This window comes from Cornus florida, unplaced genomic scaffold (genome assembly GCF_030987335.1).
Source record: "Cornus florida cultivar Cherokee Brave unplaced genomic scaffold, ASM3098733v1 CherokeeBrave_3.0.0_Hap2_Chr05, whole genome shotgun sequence".
Lineage (NCBI taxonomy): Eukaryota > Viridiplantae > Streptophyta > Magnoliopsida > Cornales > Cornaceae > Cornus > Cornus florida.
In genome coordinates, this window is record NW_026775575.1 from 103,109,962 (window position 1) to 103,132,049 (window position 22,088).

The 22,088-nt window shown below is 32.5% G+C and overlaps 2 protein-coding genes across 2 annotated transcripts; one reads left to right on the top strand and one right to left on the bottom strand.

Moving 5' to 3' along the window:
- Window positions 1-8,401: 8,401 nt before the first annotated feature.
- Window positions 8,402-10,240, bottom strand: LOC132308105 (probable receptor-like protein kinase At4g10390). The gene is made up of 2 exons (XM_059806091.1): window positions 9,361-10,240; window positions 8,402-9,258 (listed from the first exon to the last, which is right to left on the bottom strand). Exons 1-2 carry the CDS (start codon window positions 10,067-10,069, stop codon window positions 8,567-8,569), a joined length of 1,401 nt encoding a protein of 466 aa, XP_059662074.1. The 5' UTR covers window positions 10,070-10,240; the 3' UTR covers window positions 8,402-8,566.
- Window positions 10,241-19,246: 9,006 nt separating this feature from the next.
- On the top strand, window positions 19,247-21,811 carry LOC132308104 (uncharacterized). The gene is made up of 3 exons (XM_059806089.1): window positions 19,247-20,528; window positions 20,642-21,193; window positions 21,300-21,811. Exons 1-3 carry the CDS (start codon window positions 19,581-19,583, stop codon window positions 21,399-21,401), a joined length of 1,602 nt encoding a protein of 533 aa, XP_059662072.1. The 5' UTR covers window positions 19,247-19,580; the 3' UTR covers window positions 21,402-21,811.
- The last annotated feature ends 277 nt before the right edge of the window (window positions 21,812-22,088 follow it).

A 22,088-nucleotide genomic window follows, 5' to 3' on the forward strand; every position in this document is an offset into this window, starting at 1 on the left:
TGAGAGAGATAAAAGTCAATGCACATCCCATCACCTTCCCAGCAGCTATCTACTTTTATGTACAATGCTAAAGTCACGGACACCTATAATGCCTTCAATTTGCAACACTCATCTCCACAACATTTTACCAACTCCACACTTCTCTACATGTAAGAAAATTTCTAATAAATAAATCACATGATTTGTTAAAATGAATTAATAAATAATAAAAAATGTATTATGTATGTGTTTTATATATTAATTGGGTTTTCTATATTTTTCCATTGAAGTCTGAATTGAATTATTTATAATGTATATACGACAATTCAGTTGCGAAACCAGACTTATTTTAATCACAATACTTAATACTTCATGATGTTAACAAATTAAAACATATATATATATATTGAGCACAATTCAACCATAATACAGAGTTAGCATACATGCACTCCTCTTCAGTATTTTAATAATTCCACCCCCGCCCAATAATGCATTAAACAAACGCGGACTCTTTAAAATAAAATAAAAAATACACACATATATACACACACATTAAAAAAAAAAAAAAAAACCTGGAGTACTTAAATGTACATATTCCTTGATCCTATTAGAGACTAAAAAAATATAAAAAAGGTGTTTGTGATGAACGCTTTTGCTTTACCATCAACAGAGTTAAACCAATGAGGAGAATAAGTCTAGAAGAGGGGCCTCACAAAGTCGCAAACTGAATTGTCATATTAAATTATTTCTTTATTACAACATGAATTATTATTATTTATTATTATTGTTTTTTTGAATGACACCGGAACTTACTTGGACAAAAGTGTAATTAAAAAAAAAATGAATTAACCAATAATAAACTTTTCTTTTTCTGCCTTGAATACTCTCCTTGGTGGCAGAGACCAAACCACTATCCTACACGTCTACACTTTCTTTGTTTTTTTCAATAATAGGTAAATTTACTTGTATACATGTTTTCACTCTAAACTCTTCTCCGAAATGAAAGGATAAATTTACTAAATTATTTTGACTTCCGGCAAATTATATAGGAATAGACTCTTCAATATTTATTATTTTAATATTTTTTAAGATTTGACACATGTATTCAACTATATTTTTTAATATTTTTTTCTAGAATTCGTTAACAAAAATTTATAAAATGATAATTTTGTCCTACCTTAATATAAGAGCATTATTAACTTTTCACAATTAAAATTATTTTTCAGTGTAATTTAGGTGAGGGTAAGATCAAAGTAATAAACACTAAATGCTCATCTCGTGCTTAATTTGTCCAAATTTTAAAGAACGAAAGTGTATTTACCCAACATATTATAATATCAAAGCAGCAAACAAATGTTAAATTTTTTTTTTTTTATTCCCCGGAATTGGTAGTACTATTGGTGCTATAAGTTTTGTTCTTCTTTTTTAATTAATTTTTTGGGAACTTATAATTCGTTTAATTAAATTTTAATTCCGACAAGGACTTCAATAAATTTGGACTTTTTCAAAGGCTGCAATGCTCAGGACCAATTATTTTGATTCGGTGAGGGGTTTGTTTCAACTTTCAATAGTACTGACTCCTTACATTCTTAATAGTACCACAGTACCCAGAATTATTGACATCATAATAATAATTTTGTATTGTTATTTATATATTAAAAAGTTCTAGTGATATAAGTATTTTAATAAAGATATTTTTATTTAAAATTTAATTTTTATTCGATTAAACACTCTTCGCGGCTTTATAAGTTTCTCGAATAAGTTTAACTCAAAACTCTTATTTTCTTTCAAAGATTCAATCTTTATACGTTAAAAAGGCCTACTGACATAATAGGTATCTTGATTGAGGTATTTTTATTCAAAGATTCAATTTTTACTCATTAAAACAATCTTCGGAATGTCAAAGTGAACTCGAATAAGTTTAACTCAAAACTCTCATTTTCTTTCAAAGATTAAATCTTTATACATTAAAACGGTCTAATAACATAATAGGTATCTTGATTGAGGTATTTTTATTCAAAAATTCAATCTTTAGTCTTTAAAACACTCTTCGTGACTTCATAAGGAACTCAAATAAATTAAATTCACAATTCGGTGAGAGGTTTGTTTCTACTTTCAATAGTACTTAACTCCTTACATTCTTAATACTACCACGTTACCCAGAATTATTGACATCATAACAATAATTTTGTATTGTTTGAAATGACAAAAATGAAGGGGGGGAAAAAAAACAAAGAGCTAGGGAGAATTTAAGGGGAGAGGAGTATTTTCATTTATTTGGTTAAGAACCTAAAATTCAAGGGAAGATTAAAAAACAAAAAGAGAAATGGAAGAAAAAGATTGAAAGAAAAAGAGGACGCTAGGGGAAAACAAAATAAAGGAAAGGAAAAAAATTGAAAAGAAAATGATAAGTAAGTTGCTGAAGTCAGGAGTTTGAACTTTAGTGGAGGCATACGTGTGTGTGTGAGTACTAAGAAAAAAATATAAGTAACCAGTGAGTAAAATGATATCATTGTAATGACATTATTTCTCATTCACACAAATATAGATGGATGTTTCTGACTTTTTACTTAATATTAGAACTGCAATAAAAATATATTCTTATGTGTTCTTCTATTTTCAGAGAAAAAAAAAAAAAAAAAACATTGTTCATTAACAGTGATCATAATAATTGATAACCTGATTAATATATATGATCATATATACAAAGAAATTTAGAGATGCTAAAATTTCATAAGATCATAATAATTATTGATTGTTGCCAAAATCAATTAATGGAAAAAAAATCAAAGTTACTATAGTCTACAAACTAACAACAATTTAATCTTAACCAATTTTGGGTATATAGAAGAGGACATTTTCATCTTCACTTTGATCTTAAATTCTTTCAAAACTAGTAGATCTTTCCATGTCATCATGTATATAACATCTCGCATCAGCTCTCTCTCTCTCTCATTATAAATTATTGAATTCCATGCCCCAGACGTGGTGACAAGTGACTCTATCATATTTTGTAGAAAATCAACAAAAAAAAAAATTTATATTATGTTATGTTATATTTGGAAAACTACAAATATTATTTATTCAATAAATGAAAAAGACGGCTGACAAGGACAATCGTTGGTTGGTATATTTAGATGAAAACACCCTCTTCATATATACTTTGCTCCTTAAAATTTACAAATTTTCTTCTTTTATTTTTTTATTTTGACATTATTAATATGGAGAATGTGCATTTTATACCGCATTAGCACCTCCCACGATCCACATGATTTGTGCCTAAGAAATATTTAATTGGAGTTTAATTTATGATAATTATAGATTAATCCAAAAGGCATACCTTTTTGTTGTTGGTGTTTGATGGGCAATGATTATGCCATCTCGATTAGCAAGGCAACCCTCATTTTCATTGGACAAAGTGGTGCTTTTGATGCCCACTTAGCTGCCTCAAAACCAATATTTTTATTATTTATATTACTATGTGTCAAGATTCTTAAACCCTTTCACTAAATGTTCCTTTAACACATTCCCAAAACTAACTTTAATTAGCTACCATAAACACAGAATACTTGACCTCCAAGTACACAACCACTTGATCACTGTGCTTGCTGACTCTGCAGCATCAGATCAGAGTACATGATCTTGGCTAATCACATAAGATCACAAATATAAAAAATTGACACAGCTATATATGTGACGGCATGTAATTGATTGATTAAAATCGTGTAATCTCAAAACATGTAAAAATTAGTTGAAACCGTAGAGAGTTGGTGTGGCTTGTTTGGGCATTGTATAGGGCTATAGGCCCATGTTACAAATGGATTAGACCAACACACATGGGGCAGTTGAATAGTACTACAACTTACCTGTAACTGAGGAGCTTCATTCCCTTTTTGCCTACCATACCATACCACATTCATTCATATGTTCCCTTACTTTTTTAGATTTTGATATCTTTCGTTTTTTGCCAAAAATAATATATATATATATATATTTTAACTTATATTAATATGGTATCAAAGTTTTAATTTCAATATGGTTACAGTATGTTTTAGGTTTGAGCCTCCACCACTACATTTATGAAATAAATTGGATCTAAATTTTTATATTAATTGACAGCCCATTTTGTCTCTATGCGTGTTTAAGACTCAAAAAAACAAAAGAAAAAGTCATATCTCACAAAGTAAATAGAAATCTAGCTTTTGGTATGAGTGGATAAAATTACTTCCATAAGATTGAAAAATGGCATTGTAGCACATGACAATCGATACTTTTACCAATGCAAGAAGCAATGAATTGGAGGGAATAGAATGAAGAGGGATGGAAAAACACCGATGGGTCATGAAGAATTCATGACAAATTCAGAGTGGAAGTCATTTTCTTTGGAGTCTTTAATGATGAAATGTCTCAATGATCGAAGTTGAAACTTCGAAAAGTTGTAGACTTCCCCCTCAGAAATCTTTCCTCCATAATTGATTGCCTCTTCTAATTTGGAGAGCACCACAAAACTCCTTAATTATTAGAGTTCTCATACAATAAAGACAAACAAAGCCCAACCTCAACCTCCCTCAGTCCCTACCCACCAACAACCGTCCTACACTAAAGGTTGAAATCCCAACCCACTCAAATTCAAGTTGAAATTTATAAAAACTCGCACAGTGACACACACATATCAAAAATGCTAGCACTTTGATTCAGAAGAATTCTGTCCCGCATTATCTTATATGCTTGTAAAGATTAATGTTAGATAACTATATATATATATATATATATATATATATAATGATTGCATATGAGAAAGCTAAAGTGGGTTTGACCCATCAATATGTGTATTTATATTCGCACACATTCCCTCCGGTCATGAGTCATGACACCCTCTACTTTTATGGGAAATTCATGTGGCACAGACGCAGGCCTTAGGAATCGGATGTGTGAGTTGGGTTTGAGTGGAAGATACTCCACATCATGATTCTCCAACCTCATTTCTTTCTCTCTCTCCCTTTTCCTCTCATTTCAATTCCTTTCCCTCATGTCCATTCTTTTGGAAGAAGGCAATGATATGGCCCTATCAACTTTTTTTTACGCAATGCCAAGTGCAACCCACAATAATCATGAATCAAAGCAACACCAATACCAATAGTGTGTGTGTGTGTAACTCTCCAGAATCTTCTGCCCGCATCATATGGAATGACTTTAATTTCTTTTCTTTTTTATTTATTTATTTTTACTAGAAACATGGCCGACACATGTATAAATAGTCAAATACTGTGATATTTCATCATATATCTGTAGAAAAAATTGTTGAAATTTATGTGTAGATAAAATTAGTGTGCATAGTATACAGTATTATATTTTACCAAAAAAAAAACAAAAAAAAAAAGATATAATAAACAATCCAAATAATAGTGCATTGAACTTACCCAAAAAGAAAATAAAAAACAATAATAGTATGGAGTAATGGTAACAAATATGGATATGATGGCTTCCAAATCAAAATAAAAGTTTTATTATATTGACTTAGTGTTACAGTCACTATCATTCCTGACCAGAATCATATAAATGGAGAGAGAGAGAGAGGACATAAACTATAAAGTTGTGTACATAATAATGTATGTTTATACTGTATTAATTATGAATTATCATTCATTCTTTGAATTTATAATTTATATAAATTATTTATAATGTTAGGGGGTGTTTTGTTGAATATTTTAGTGGTACTATGATGAATATTTATTTATAATAGTTGGGCACTGGAACAAATTTATTACTTATATAAAATATGAAATTGAATTTACGTAGTACTTTATTATATAAAAATAATAAAATGCTATGAGTCACAAATCCTGATAGCTTGTACACATCACTAAATTCCTTTGACGTGACAATTAGGAAAGTGAAAAAGGCTTGTCAAAACACCAAAAGCAATGGCCAGTGGCCCACCAATAGCCCAAGTGTGTTTCTGGCTTTCAAGTCAGGCCTCGGGCCTAAACCGGTTTAGTTCGTATTGAAAAAAATGTTTTTTTAAAAAAAAAACCTCCTCTTTTTCATTTTAGCATATGTCATATGCGAAAGAGATTGGATTTGTAACCCTTTCGAATCAGCTGAAACAATTAATTAGTGAACTGCAACTTCATTCTTACGTTTCAAACGAATATCTCTTGCTGGAGGGATTCAAATTCCAATTATAAGAAAAAAAAAAAAAAAAATCATTTCTTAACATTAATTTAAAGTATTTTAACATCAATTTAAATCATTTCTTAACATTAATTTAAGGGAGAGAGTTTTTTTTTTTTCGTTTTTTTTTTTCAAAAATTAAAGCAATAGGGAGAGAGTTCACCTCCCTCCAAAACCATTGTGACCATTATTTGTCAGAATAATATATATATGTATAAACACTTAATTGGTCATGTTGGGCCTCAAGTGTGAACCCAGCCGTACTCACCTTTCTAGGTTAGCCCACTATTTATTTATTTATTTTAATCTTAATCAGAAACACGCTAACACCTGCTTTTGTCTCAATGCCTTAACCTTCTAGCTAATATATAATGCAATTGTTGATGGCACGTCACAGATAACGTCTCGTATTAGCACTCTATGATATTATTTTTAGATATACTAAATTAGTTGTTTATTTTGAAAAGTCAAAATAAATAAAATTTATCTTTTTAGGATAAGGTGCATTAAACCCCCCCTAAATTATATTCTAATGAACAAAAAAACCCTTGAATTTCAAAATGAGCAAAAAAAAACCCCTTAAACTATTCAGTTTGTTGCACTTTACCCAATCCGGCAATCGGCCGATCAATTTCCTTGCAAGTGAGAGGCCAAATTTATGTAAATGACCATACAACCCTTATCAAATTTAAATGACTATAATGCTCATGAAACACCCAAACAAGTCCTAACTAATTCACTGTTATTCCTCCATCAATATGTTTGGATTTTGAGAACAACAATAAAAAATCAAAATCAAAAAATCAAAAGCCATTTACAGAACAAGAAGCCGAGGAATTTGATATTGGGATTGGTGGGTCTCTTCTGCCATAGCTCCGTCACAGCCAGCCCGTCACCACCGCTGACCTCTTCCACAAGCCGTATTGGTTCCAATCAAACCCTAAGAGCCATTCATCAATACCGATGGTGCTCTTTGCCCCGAAACTTTAATCGTCAGCTTCACCGTCGTGGGTGAGACGACCCATCTTCGCCGTAGATCGAAGATTAGCGTATTGGGGGGCACCGTCGCAGAGAGAGAATGTCGAAACGGCCATGAAAGATGGACCCATGCACCGTCGCAGTATTGGTAGGGGGTGGTTGCAATGTTGGGATTCCCACCTCGTCGGTGTTAATTTTTTGGGTTAATGCCTATGCTGCCATCTCCATAGCCGAACCATCCATAGCTGTCCATAGTCGAGCATACTGTCGTTCTCCATAGTTCACCGCCGAGCCCTCTTGAGATCGTCGTCGCCTCCATCTGCAACCTAGCTTCTTCTTCATGGCCGAGTCAACCAAGCTCTCCACGAGCTCTCATCATAGCCGAGTCCTCCGTGCACAAGCTGCCATCATCTCTAGTCTCTTCTCTCTCTCTTTCCGCTCTCTGGTTTGGGATGTATTTGGTGAACACAACTTTTGGCAGGAAAAAAAAAAAGTAAGAAGGGTATAAGTTAAAACGACGCAATATTTGATAAGGGTAAATGGGTCTTTCTCTTTTTTCTTGTATCGAAAGACGACGTCATGTGGTAAATTGCAACAAAATCATGGTTTATGGAGTTTTTTTGCAAAACTCCTATAGTTCAGAGTTTTTTTTTTATACATTTTACCCATCTTCTTATTATTGACCTTTATATTTTAAAAAAATTTTAAACTTAGTAATTATACTTATTTAAACAAAAGGACAAGTTGATAATTTAAAAAAAAAATAATATATTAATTGTATGTTTTCTTAAAAACTCCTATTTCTAAATATGATCATCTAATAGGGAAGTGAGGGGATATTAAAGTTGTAAGAAAATTTTTCTCTTTATTTAAAACTTTGGAGGTTGAGGAAATTTTACTCAAGCTACAGACAGTGAGCCCAATACCCACCGTGAATGATCAAGAAAACATAAAACAGAAACAAAACAAAATTAAATTCTAAAGTTATGTTACACATCACGAATTAAACTTTATTTAATTATTATATGCTTATTTTGTGTGTTTGATTGTAATTAAACGAAATCATATAATCTGAAATGATTGGATTTTGTGAAACTAGGAAATAGTTATCCAGCTGCACTCCTTTGTTTTTTGTTTTATTTTGTATATTGTTTTTCAAACCGTATTTCAATGTTCTAAGATCTAAACTAAAGAACTCTCAGTTTCTTTAGTATGGTCAAAACCCAATTCCTGAAAAGATTTGATTCCAAAGATTATTAAAAACACAGAGGAAAGAAAAGCCATGCTTAAGATGAAATTGTCCACTAAACAACTCATGAGTGTCCCATAATCCTTTGATTTCCTTTACAAATTTACACAATCTCACTCTCACTATCAATGAATGATATATCTTCTTTAATCTTTCTTTGTACAGGTTAAATTCAATTGACATTCCTCAAACCTTTTTACCCTCTGAGAACAAGAATGAAATGGAAGTGATTTTCTCTCTCATAGTTCGCAATATGTCAGACGCAGATGGCCTGATTCCCGGCGAAACTCCAAGGCAAAGCCCTGAAATCGAAGCCATTACCTTCAATTCCTCCAAGTCAAATCCTCCACCAAGACGAGGATCCGCCATCTCCGCCACCGCCGCCGCCCCCGACCCATGGCCCACCAACATCGGTCCGGCGATCGACGTCAGCATCTTCCCCTTTTCCGAGCAAAAGGCCTCCATCCCCGTAATGAGCTCTAAAACAATGACCCCAAAACTATACACATCGTTCTTCTTCGATGCGATTCCGGTCCTCATATAGAGAGGATCGACGTATCCGAGTGAACCCATCATCAGTTGCTTTGTCTTCGCCGACGACGACGACGGTGGCAAAACAGTGGAAGAGAACCCCATCTTCGCAGACCCAAAATCGCAGAGCTTGCAATTCAGCATTTCGTCGAGCAGTATGTTGGAAGCTTTAATATCGCCATGGACGATCTGAAGGTCGCACTGTTCATGGAGGTATTCAATCGCTTGCGCGAGCTGGAACGCTATCGCCATCCGAGTCTTCCACGAAAGCACCGACCCATTTCCGCCATGGAGTTTCTCTTGCAAGCTTCCGTTGGAAACATACTCGAACACAAGAACACCTTCTTCTGAAACAATAGCACAAACACCATGTGAGCACAATCAAAAACGTGATTCGATTAAAGAGAAAGAAAAAAGAACAACCACCCAATTGGGTTCTGGCTTCTCACCTCGATCATCACAGTGACCCAGAAGCTTGACGATGTTGTCATGGCGGAGGCGGAGGAGGATATCCAGTTCCTGCTTGTAAGCTCGGTTGAGACGCTCGCTGCTACTGTGGATTTTGACAGCACCCAAAGTGGAATCCGAGAATTGAGCAAGATAAACCGTGCTAAATCCACCCGATCCAATCACCGATGAGAAATTCATAGTCAGCCTCTGAACTTCGTCCCAACTGAACCTCCTCAACGAACTTTCAACAATAGACGACTTTTCACGGCGGTCTTGATCTCCATCGCCGGCGACAACAACTATGCTGCGTTTGCGTCTAATCCTGAATCTGAGAAACTTGAGAAAGCCCATGACGAACAGAAGAGCGAGAAACAGAGCAGAGACGAGGATTGGTATGAGGATTTTAAGTTCAATTGCCAAGTGGGTAGTGTGTTTTGGCTGTGTGGTCTTTAATACTGACGATGACGGTGGTGGAGAGATAGGACTAATGGTGGGTACGGACCGCGAAGCGACGAGGAAGGTGAATTGAGAAGCGAAGAGAAGGAAAAAGAATAATAAGAAAATGGATGAAGGGATGGAGGAAGAAGACCACCTCCGAGCGGTGGTTGTGGTTTCAATCTCGTTTGCTACTACTACTCGTCTTACTATTTTCAAACTATTCCCATTTGACTCATTGCACGCATTCGTGGATGGTGAGGAAGCCTCCATGGGACAGCACAATCCGACACGCTTTGGTTCCGATCTAAGATCTAGAGTGAGAGAAATATAGAGACAGACAAATAGCTGATTGAAATTTGAAACATAAAATATACGTATATCTCTGTGTATATCATATATATATATATAACTGTATATGTATGTAAGTATAAACAAAATGTATTTTGGGTCCTACTCCCTCTACCCACCTACACTATGTTCGTTCATATGAGGACTAGTAGTTCTATTATTACGTGGATATAAGGTAACTGGTTTAAATTTCATACAATGACTCTTCAGATTTTTGTACTCGATATTCAAATCACATTAATATGGTTTGCTTTTATTACTGGTTCGATTTTCAAGATTCAGATTAGACGAATGGACCAAAATGTGGCTTGCTTTTATTTTGGTCAAACATTTGCATCCATTGTATTTATATGCACAAGAAAATGAGATTTAGTTATATGGTGTTTAATGGTGTAGAATTCTTTGTCTATAGGTTTGTTGGGAAGTACGAATTGTGTTAATTTAAGGCCTTGAATTCATACTATTAAAATTTTAAATTATTTCAAAAAATTTGTTAGAAGTTCAAACATATTTGAATTAATTTAAATTTTGATATTTAATAAATAGTTTTTAATATTAACTACGTAACTGTTAAGTGAGGGTCTTCATTATGTATATACATATACATATACTGCAGCGAAAAAAATTATATTTGATTCATTAATAATTTTATAAAATTTCTATGTTTATGCTTTTTGAATTCAAAGTGTTAATGTATATAATTAATATTTTATAATACCAAATTAGTGTTTTAAAATTAAAATTAAAATTGCAAGAAACTTAATTAAGTGTTAAACTAATGTACCGATTAGTGTTTGAAACGAAATATCAATGTAATATCTATATATTTTTGCTCAAATTTCAGTATTATAGGTCAATTTGAGAGATTCTCTAATTTCAAATGGACTCCATATCACGTTCATAGTGTTGTCAAAAAATGATTTAAAACTAGACCAACTTGTTTTATTGTGTCTGTACTAATTTTTAGCTGAGGTATAGTTTTCCTACGTCACTACCTCTATAATTGAAAATAAACATCTAAATTACCTTATAAAATGCGATTGCTTGCAGTGTTTGCAAACCACGTTTGTATATACAACATTTGTAGACTTGCGTTTATGTTTAAAATATGTGTGACACTATCTCGTTAACTACTTTATATATTTTAAAAATCACATAGGCATTTTACGGGGAATATAACAAATACATGCTCACCTTTTATTAATAGTGTTTGTAATAATATACATATAAAAAGGGACATTATTAGCACAGTCACAATTCATGTTGACATCACCTCGATTGTGACTCTCACTAATAACGATTTTAAATCACATGAATTTCGCTCAATTTCAATTTTGTATTAAAATAATGTTTGGATCGAATGCAATAAATCTTATTTGAGAGTGACTTTTGATTTTCATTTTTTTAAAATGTCTATTTATATTTGTCATTTTTTGGTCACTCTTACTAAATTTTTTCAATAATTGTTCAGTATATATAAAAGGGAGAATTATTATATATATTTGATGGCGAATTCAAAGTGTTAAACCCAATTACGTAATTCTAAACATTTAAAGTAATAGGGCTATTTTCACGCCATTTTGACATATTCTACCCTATTAATTAAAAAGACATATTTGTCATTAACTTGATTGTGTTTTTTGGTCACTCTTACTTAAATTTTTTCAATAATTGTTCAGTATATATAAAAGGGAGAATTATTATATATATTTGATGGCGAATTCAAAGTGTTAAACCCAATTACGTAATTCTAAACATTTAAAGTAATAGGGCTATTTTCACGCCATTTTGACATATTCTACCCTATTAATTAAAAAGACAAAGTTGACATTTGACATTCATCAGTGTGATATTGACGTCCTACCGTATATTGCCTTTCTTCCATTTTCATTAGCAGAGCAGATGTCAAAATTGATTCTTATTTAGCCTGCAAAAAGAAAATGAAAAAAATAAAATAAAATTGATTCACCAATAATTAGAATTGCAATTTAGTAAACTCCTATGCCAAAACTGCAATTAAAATAAGAAGAAGAGAAACTAGGTATGCCAATGGATTAGATTCATATCAAAATTATAATTGTTTTGGGTGAAATCAAAATTATAATTGATTCATAATTCAAATTTAGTACTATGATTGTTGAAATCTTGGATTCTATTTTCCAAATTTTGAATTTAGCATTAGATGACCTAATTGTTAATTATAGAAATATACAAATAAATAATTATATTTAATATGAACGAGAATTTAATAAAAAGTATTATTCCATCAATCCCATAAAAAGTGTCATTTTTAGGGAACTGTGACTCTCTTAAATTGAACTGTCACGGTCCCGAAGCATAACACTTTTTTTGGGACAGAGGTAGTAATTATTAACTTATTCATTAATATGTTTACTTTCAGAAAATTTGAATTTTTTTTAAGAGTACAAGATCGGCCCAGAATTCTGAAAATTCAATTAGTTTCTTACTCATTTTTGCCTTATTGACATTATGGAGTTGGGTACAGTTATTATCTTGTAAAAATGCTTTGACCTTTGGTTTATTTAACCTAATAAGTAAAAGATTTATGTTGAAACATCATTTTCGACATTGATTGGAATTACTTACTCCATTGCCACAAAAGCCCCTACCCTAATCATTTTTACAGAGGATTTAGTTTTTTATTTTATTTTTCTAAACTTTCCGCCCTAAAGGAGGTCAAAAGATGCAGTTTTCCCACATATGTAATTTGATGTAATGATTAGAGACACAATTATATACTGCAAGATTTTGTTATAAAGTTTTTCAAGATGTTTGTCATTGCTAAAGGAATAATTATATATATATATATATATATATATATATACTCTCTCACCTCACCATGATTCCCGTATTTTTTGCATGCTATGGGGACAAGCACACACATATAGACACCGTATGGAATTTGAAAGTAACAGAAAATATAATTTTTATTTTGTATTTGTTTAACGTAAAATTATTTTAAAAATTATTATTTTATGATTTAAATAACACGAAACTTACCGTAAAAGAAATGGTATTATTGTAAGTTCATAAAACTCTATCAAGAAATAAAAAAAATTTAGTGTTTTTGTAAGAAAATTTTATGAGAAAATTAGATTGTTATAAAAAGTTTGTCCCTTAAAATTTTCCTTCCCCTACTAATCAAACATTTAAAATGCTCAAAAAATGTTCATTTCCTTTATTTTGTTGCAATTTCATTCTAACCAAATCGAACCTAAAACGAGTGTGTACTGTCATTGTCCACAATTTTTTCTCACTCTTTAATTTTATTATATTAATTTATATTAATTTGATAGGTAAGTCACACTTACCACTCAAACTGATACTTGTTTTACTAGTTGTATTTTAAATTTCCCACCACTACCCCCATATGTTTTGAGAGTTTTGTTTTTGGCTCCTTCCCATCTTATTGTGCTCCAAATAAATAATAAGATTTCAAAAGATGTAGACTATGATTTGGTCCCCTTCCATTGTGGGGTTGGATTGGGGATTAGGTGGTCGTTTTCTTATTCAATTTTTGGAAGGAATTAGTGGTCCTATGTATGTATCTATTGTTTATATATAAATGTTTTACTCCCACGAGTGGCCGTCCTTTATAAAAGAATATAAAACGTGTTTTGTATTTCATAATTTTGTGAAAAAGTGATTGTCAATCAAGGTGGCTCACATATACACGACACTTACCCTCCATTGAAAAGATTCATACATTACATGGATATATATATATATATATATGCTTTACTAAGAACAATGTTGTTGGAGAGAATAGAGAGGGGGGAAGTTACTTACAAAAAAAATATAAATTATTGTTAGAAAAGGTTTACTCGTTAGGGATGATGGTTGACTCAAGTTTTAAGTAAGAGTTTTTGTACATACTTAAATCTAAACAGAAATTAATGTACTAACTAGTTAGACTAACAGTCGTGTTATAAAAATGTGTGAGAGTAACAAATCAAGATATAACTATTCGGATTTCATTCGTGTAATCAACAAGTTAGAAAATGTTGTTTAAGTTCACTTATTTGTTTTCTTTGCAAAAGTGATTTTTTTTTTTTTTAATAAAAAAAAGAAGAGCTAAACCCTAATTAGTCATATATAGCTTAGTCTGCAACTCATGCCATTTTAAATCCGAAAAGTTCATTATGAACAGAGAAATAGGGGTTCAAAAAAAAAACCTAAAATTTGATTTAGCATTCTAGCTAATACTGCTTCAATCGAACAAATTGTGGCAGATAGAAATTGGAATCCCATTCCTAGGTTCGGTTTCATCACCCTTGAGAAAGGAAAGAGAACTCATGCAAACTTTGAATAGATAGTCAGTCGCTCAAGATGGATAAACTAACGCCCAATAGAGCTAACTCAGAGCAAGCCTTGTTCCCTGCAACAAAACCAAAGGCGTCAAATAAACGTGTTGTGTTCTTGTCAGAAATTATTTAAACATGTCTTATTGAGTCATTTCGTGTTGTGTTAAGTATTAATCCATTTATTACATGGGTTACGCTTATTGTTGTTGTGAATTATTAACTCCCTCTAACTCACTCAATGGTAAGTTGTTATTGAGAGTTAAATTCATTTTTCATCACACACAATAAAAATATCATCACAGTACATGAACATACAAACATATATGGAGATAACAATCATACGTATTCACCCAAAAAATAATATTTTACATGCTTAATCTAATTCTAAAATTGAGAAAGAGAGAGATTTTATTATTATGTATCAAAGGATTAGAATATACAATCTTACTCTTTTCTCTTCACTCTTGCATCTATTCTATTATGTTCTTTTCCGGCTAAGAATATGAGAACCACTTTCTTCTCAGGTTGTGAAGCTTCTAATAATAAGTTTTAATAATAAGTTTGAAGTGTAAATAACTACTCCCAATACATTAATGTTTTAACACCAAAAATATAATTTAGTACTATCACCTTCCCTCCCCAAAGCAAAAGGTGAAGGTTGAAATTTATTTATTATTTATTATTTTATTTTTTTACAAAAAGTCAAGCAAGTATATATATTTATTATGTAACGGGTATGTAAAAAAAGGCCTCGGGCCAACAAGCCGAGAAGACAATTGGAACACACTAGATGAACAAGCCCGGAACTAAATTACAAGATAAGGCCCAATACCGAAATCAAACAACCGCAAGCAAACAAATAGCTATTGAAGGTTCAAGTACCCATAAAAAAAAATTGGTGTGCGAGTTTACAACAAAGTTCTTTACAGAAAATTAAAATAAAAACAGTTCGAAACATATTACTCGTAATGCTTTGAGCCCGTTAAAGTTACCTCTGGCCATAAGTCCATCGGTTAAATTCAACCAGAGTTGCCATGTGTTTAGGATTTTTTTTTTTAAGAAAAATATATATATATATTGGACCTGGTCTAAAAAAATCCAAACATAAATATTATTCTAGTTGTGTGTGTGAGTATTTTTTTTAAACCTATGTTAAGGTATTAGGTAAGTCAAATTTAATGCGAATCCAATTTAATATCATGAGAATAGAAAATAAAATTTGAACAGGTAATATGGAGAAATTATTAGATGGTCCTGGTCTATTTGATACTTTGTGAACTAATTCAATTAAAACCCTTTGATTATAAAACTTGGTATTTATTAATACACTCTTGTGGAATCATTTTTTCAATCAGAGAATCTATATTTAACTGGTCCGCCAAGTGTTAGTGGACCAAGATCATCTAATAATTTCTCGGTAACTTGGGCCCAATTTTGAGTTTGGCACCCTAAAAAATGACCTTGAGCTATTCTACTACGTTTGGTTAGCGTCAAGTAGCCAAAAAAGAAAAGAAAAGGAAAATATTTAAATTTTTTGGAAGTTTGGTCAGAGGGAAAGTAAAAGTTTTGGGGTAAATAGGTTTTCCGCATCTGAAAATTTTCTTTAAAATTTTTTGTGCAAAAAACGCAGGGAAATTTACTTTCTCGCAAAAGTTGTGCACTTTATATGTTATATTCCTATTATACCCATGTTAGTTATCTCTTTTCTTCTTTACTTAATTACATAAACTTCTTTGAAAAGGAAAGTTTATTTCTTCTGTAAATTGTTTTTTTATAAAATCATGTATTACTAATTAAATTGTTTGTATTTTTTTATTTGTGCATCCAAAATTAATTAATTTTTTCCTTTTATTATTGAATTATTTTTTTCCATTTTTTTTAAATGTCTTAAATAAGTAAAATATTTTTTTCTATAATTGATAATGATTAAGAGTTATTATATATATACATAACTATTTGTTGATAATAAGAGTGTTAGGTGAAAATTAGTCTACATTATCTTAACACAACTTATTTCATACCTAACATGAAACATTATCTTGAAATAAATAATTGATGATTCGTAAATAGTTTACATAATCGTCTATGACATTATTTTCTCAGTGAGAAAGTTGTAATTAGATATTAGTATTCAGTTACATCATTTATAAATAAATAATAAAAATTAAAATTAAAACTAACATAAAGAGAAAATAAATACTTAAATTTTGATAGTCCACTTTACCAAAAACTTATTTTTCTTACCTTAAAGATCGAGAATGCAAGTTTACATAAGAACAAGTGAATATATATAGAGAGAGGAGAAAACAAAAAAAATTATATTATGATATCACATACTATTCTATTCCATATTTCACTATTTCCTTACTAAAATAAATAATTAAGTATAAATAATATTTATCAAACATAATTTTTTTTTTTTTTTTTTTACTATTTAAAATTAGAAGGGTATTTTGGGTAAGTAGAATCATTTTCTTTTCCTTTTCATGCTATCCAAACTAATAAAATAATATTTTCTTATAACTTTCTTCAAAATATTTCCTGCTAACCAAATACATGATAGAAACTTGATTTTCCTTTCTTTTACTTCACTTTCTTTCGCTTTCACTTTCCATAAAATTTTCTGCCTAACCAAACATACCCCTGGAGACACTGAATGAAGAAAATGGATAATTCTGATTTCATTTTTTGCTTGCTGTCATTTATGGAAAGGTAGGAATTATTGCATTTTCAATAAATAGAGATGGGATGCTTTTCTCTATTATTTCCTCTACTGCTGCAATAGACTCCTCATGAAAATGGGAATTTTGAAGCTTAACTTTCATTGCAGTCTAGTAAGGAGGGGAGGTCTGATATTGAGAGACCATCTTGGTGGACGCGCAACAATACTCCACTTTTAATTACCTCTCCAATAATAGTAATGCCTGACTCCCTTATTTGTAGAGTCAAGAGTGGGATTGCGACTTTTAGTAAGTTGGGAAATTACTCAAAAAGTTACCATTTATGGTGATTTTTATTTATTTATTATTATTTTTTTTTCACCCCTTCATGAGATTGCTGACTATGATTGTCTTAATGTATCATGAAATTTTGAGTCATGTTTGATTTATAATTTTGAAATGACAATTCTACCTAGGGCATTAATATGGCAACAACATAAGGTAATTTCAATTTACTGCTTTATTCTTAGAACTCTAATATAATATACTGCAATTCAAATTAATGATACTCTTATTATTTTAAAATAAATGTCTCTTTTAAAAAATTATAACTCACAAATTATAAATCACAATTTCTAAAAAATAATCTTCCTTAAAAAAACAGACAGAGATACCAACTATGTTGCAATTTGAAATCCATTTGTACTAATTTAGATGTCGCTTTGTCCTAATTTTTAAGAGGGCATGTGGGACATGTCTTGTCTCATTGAAAAGTTATTAATTTGCCATACTATTGAATATTCAAGTTTGAAATTTTAAACTAGAAAGACATATATGGAAATTTGTAAAATGAGGAGTGCTAAACACAGTTACGTATCGCGCAAGCGACTGTGCATCTACGGTCGCACATCTGATTGGTTGAAAAATCCAATGATAAAAGTTGTAATGAATGCATCTTTCCTATTTTATTGAAACTATAAAATTTTAACTTTTAAAACCAAATCATCCTTTTATATTTCTTGTGTCTCATGCATGTACGTGTGTATATATCCTTCATTCTTCTTTACTTACCTACCTTATTCTTCTTTTAACTTATTCTTTTCTTTCTCTCTTTTTTTTTTAAAAAATTTTTTTTTTTCAATTGTTTTTAACTATATATATATATATATATATATATATATATATATATATATAATATGTTCACCTTGTGTGAATGGTTTATCACTATTTTTCCATCTTCTTTAGATAAAGAGGGGAAAAAAAAATTATGTGAATTGATTGCCTTTTTTTTATTATTTTTTTAATTCTTTTATTTTTTATATATAGTAGTTAACCATACTGTGAGTAGATTGAAACCATATTTCTCTTATTTTATATATTAACTAAAACTCAAATTTTATAATATTACTTTAATTAAAAATCAATCTCATGTTGTTATTTCAATTAAATTACATAAAATCAAATAAAAAAATCCATCCAGGTGGAATATATATATATATATATATATATATATATATAAAAGACAAGTGAACAAAAAAAGAAAGAAAGTAAAGAATAAAGTATAGCCATGTATAACCAATCAAGAAGAAAGAAAAAAAGAAGACCATGGTTAAAAATAAAGAAAAAAATAAAGTTAAATATATGTAACAAAGGAAAGAAAGAAGGTTATTAAGTACAAGAAAGAGAAAATAATTTAAAAAGGATAATTTGGTCTCAAAGTTGAAGTTTTCTAATTCCAACAAAATAGGAAAGTAACATTAATTACAACTTATTTTTCAACCAATTAGATTTGTGATGCACAGTCAATTGTACGATTGCATTTAGCATTTGTTATGTAAAATATATTGTTTGAAAAATAGAAGTGACAATTATTTTGGAATACACAAAAAGGAAAAATAAAATATTTTTTATTTATTTTTGGGAGGGAGGAGCAGATACTTGTATTATGTTGTACATGTGTTGTTGATATAAATATGTTGCATTTTCAAACATAAATCATTGGAGTGCTGCGTCATTGTTGTACGTGTCTTGCGCCTAGGATGTAGTGTGTAAATTTAAAAAGTATTGAATGGATGATGATGTTAACAGAAATGTAGACGAGTGTATCCGGGTCTTAAACCCTGTCCGATTCAAAAGTAACGTGATGCACCAAAAGTTGGCTTCTGTTCGTTACTCTAAATTTACTACTGGTATTTAAGTGACGCGAATTTAAACTGGAGCACCTTTCCGTTGAGATCGTCTTATCATTTATCATATATATCGCTTCGTTTTCATCTTCTCTCTCTACTTTAACCCCCAAAATCATATCCAAAACCCTAAAATTTGAACCTTCTTTTTATTCTCCTGTCCCAACTCTCCTCCATATCGGATTTTCCTATTTACCACCGTCGTCCACTCTCCGTGATCCCTCTCCGCGCCGGCCGCCGGCCGAGATGAGCGTTGGCGGCGATGAAGTCAGTAAAGTTGACGACTTCGCCCCACCACCATCAACATGACGACGACAACTATATCAGCCGATTGCGAAGCCGCCGGTGGAGGCAGAGCCGTACCGGCACCGCCGTCGGGGCGGTGGTGGCATTGCTCATTGCCACTGCCGCGTGGCTGTCGCTCGTCTTCTCCGGGACCACCCCACCTCGCTGGCACCGGTTCACGCGCTGGGAAGGAAGCCCTAATTCTTTCATTTTGAGGAAGAGTCTCTCTTCCTCCTCTCCGTCGCTCTCTCTCCACTCCTCTTCCCTATCTTCGCCACCGCATAACACCGCGTTAGTGCGGCGGCGGCAGGACGGCGCTTCGGAGGAGTTGTCGCTGAAGCACATTGTCTTCGGCATCGCCGGCTCGTCGCAGCTCTGGAAACAACGGAAGGAATTCGTGAGGCTCTGGTGGCGACCGGACGAAACGCGCGGCCACGTCTGGTTGGAAGAGCAGGTTGTCCCGGAGAAGGGAGACGATTCTCTGCCGCCGATCATGGTCTCCGAGGACATTTCACGATTCCGGTACACCAATCCCACCGGCCACCCTTCCGGACTTCGGATCTCGAGGATTGTGGCGGAAAGCTTTCGCTTGGGTTTGCCACATGTCCGATGGTTTGTTCTTGGAGATGACGATACCATATTCAACGCCGATAATCTGGTGGCTGTTCTGAGCAAGTACGACGCATCCGAGATGGTTTACATTGGTAGTCCTTCGGAGAGCCACTCTGCCAATAGCTATTTCAGTCATTCAATGGCTTTCGGTGGTGGCGGGATTGCCATAAGTCACCCATTGGCAGAGGCTTTAACAAAGTTTCAGGACCAGTGTCTTGAGAGGTATCCCAAGCTCTACGGGAGTGATGATCGACTCCATGCCTGCATTACTGAACTGGGTATTCCTTTTACCCGAGAACATGGCTTTCACCAGGTGATTTTTTCTTATCAATCCCCAATTTTTCTATTACTTTCCTTTTGGGGTTTTATCAGCATTGTTGTTAGGTTATTTTTCTCATTTTCTTTTACTTGTGTGTGTTTTCACAGTGGGATATAAGGGGTAATGCACATGGTTTGTTATCTTCCCACCCAATTGCTCCATTTGTCTCAATTCACCATGTTCAAGCTGTGGACCCTTTTTACCCTGGATTGAGCACTCTGGAGAGCTTGAAACTTTTTACTAGAGCCATGAGAGTTGAACCCAGGAGCTTTTTGCAGCGTTCAATTTGTTATGACCATGCCAGGCGACTAACATTTTTGGTTTCACTTGGTTATGTTGTTCAAGTATTCCCAAACATAATGCTTCCTCGAGAGATGGAGCGTTCAGAGAAGACATACACTGCTTGGAACAGAATCAGTAACAGGAATGAATTTGATTTTGACACTAGGGATCCTTATAGATCCGTTTGTAAGAGGCCGATTCTTTTTTTCCTGAAAGATGTGGGAAAGGAAAATAATGCAACTTTGGGGTTCTATGGACGGGCCACAAGAAAAGATGATTTGAAAAGGAAAGTTATGTGCTTTCCACGTCTGCCTCCACTCCGTCATGTGCAAAATATTCAGGTTTTGGGGCATCCATTGAGCAAGAATTGGCATCTGGTTAGTGTTTCTTTGTCTAAATTTTCCTTCAATTATAGAAATTCTTGGACATTTCTGTTTTTGGTATTAAGGTATTAATAAACATATTTGGAACGTTCTTGTATAGGCACCTAGGCGATTATGTTGCCAACTGAACCAAACGAGCAGTGAACTCCTCAGATTGACAGTTCGGCAGTGTGAGAAGGGAGCTCTCAGCTCTGTTGCCTGATTATGTGCAAGTGTTGGATGGGATTGTGACTTGTCTAGTTGCTCTTGTTTCATATATGAAGAAGCCCCCTTTTAAAAGAATGGCATAATAATTTTTTATTATGTGCTTTATTTTATTGTGTCACCTTGAACATAATCTCCATGTTATGCTTACCTCTTAGCAACTGACATTTCAACATTGTGAAGACATCTCTGCATATTCTGGATACATGAGGCTGTTCTTTTGTACACAGTTAGAGTTGAAGACTAGCAATCAGAGATCAAGCTTGGGGATTATATTCTTTGCCTTCACTTTTGTTCTGAAGGTAACTTAATCATAAACTGAGATCTGATGTTTGGAAATTGGTGGAGTAAAATTAAATGGTACCATATATACTCCTTTAAATGGTAAAATCAGTGATGCTTTTTCTTTGTCTTTGAGCTTTGTTGGTGTGTAGGGTTCTGATTTAGAGATTAACTGGTGTTACCCTGACACAATTTTCACATTTACTGGAGTTACATCTTGAATGGATTACTCATTAAAAAGACGCTTTTCCAATTGATGACATTACAGGTGAATATTGATGAATTGTCATGCAGTTTAATTAAACGAAACCTTCATCTTAACAACTTGGGGTTGTTTAAATTATCTTTTTCATCATTTGGTATCCATGTCCTCTATTCAATCCTTTGTAATGATGCAATTTCT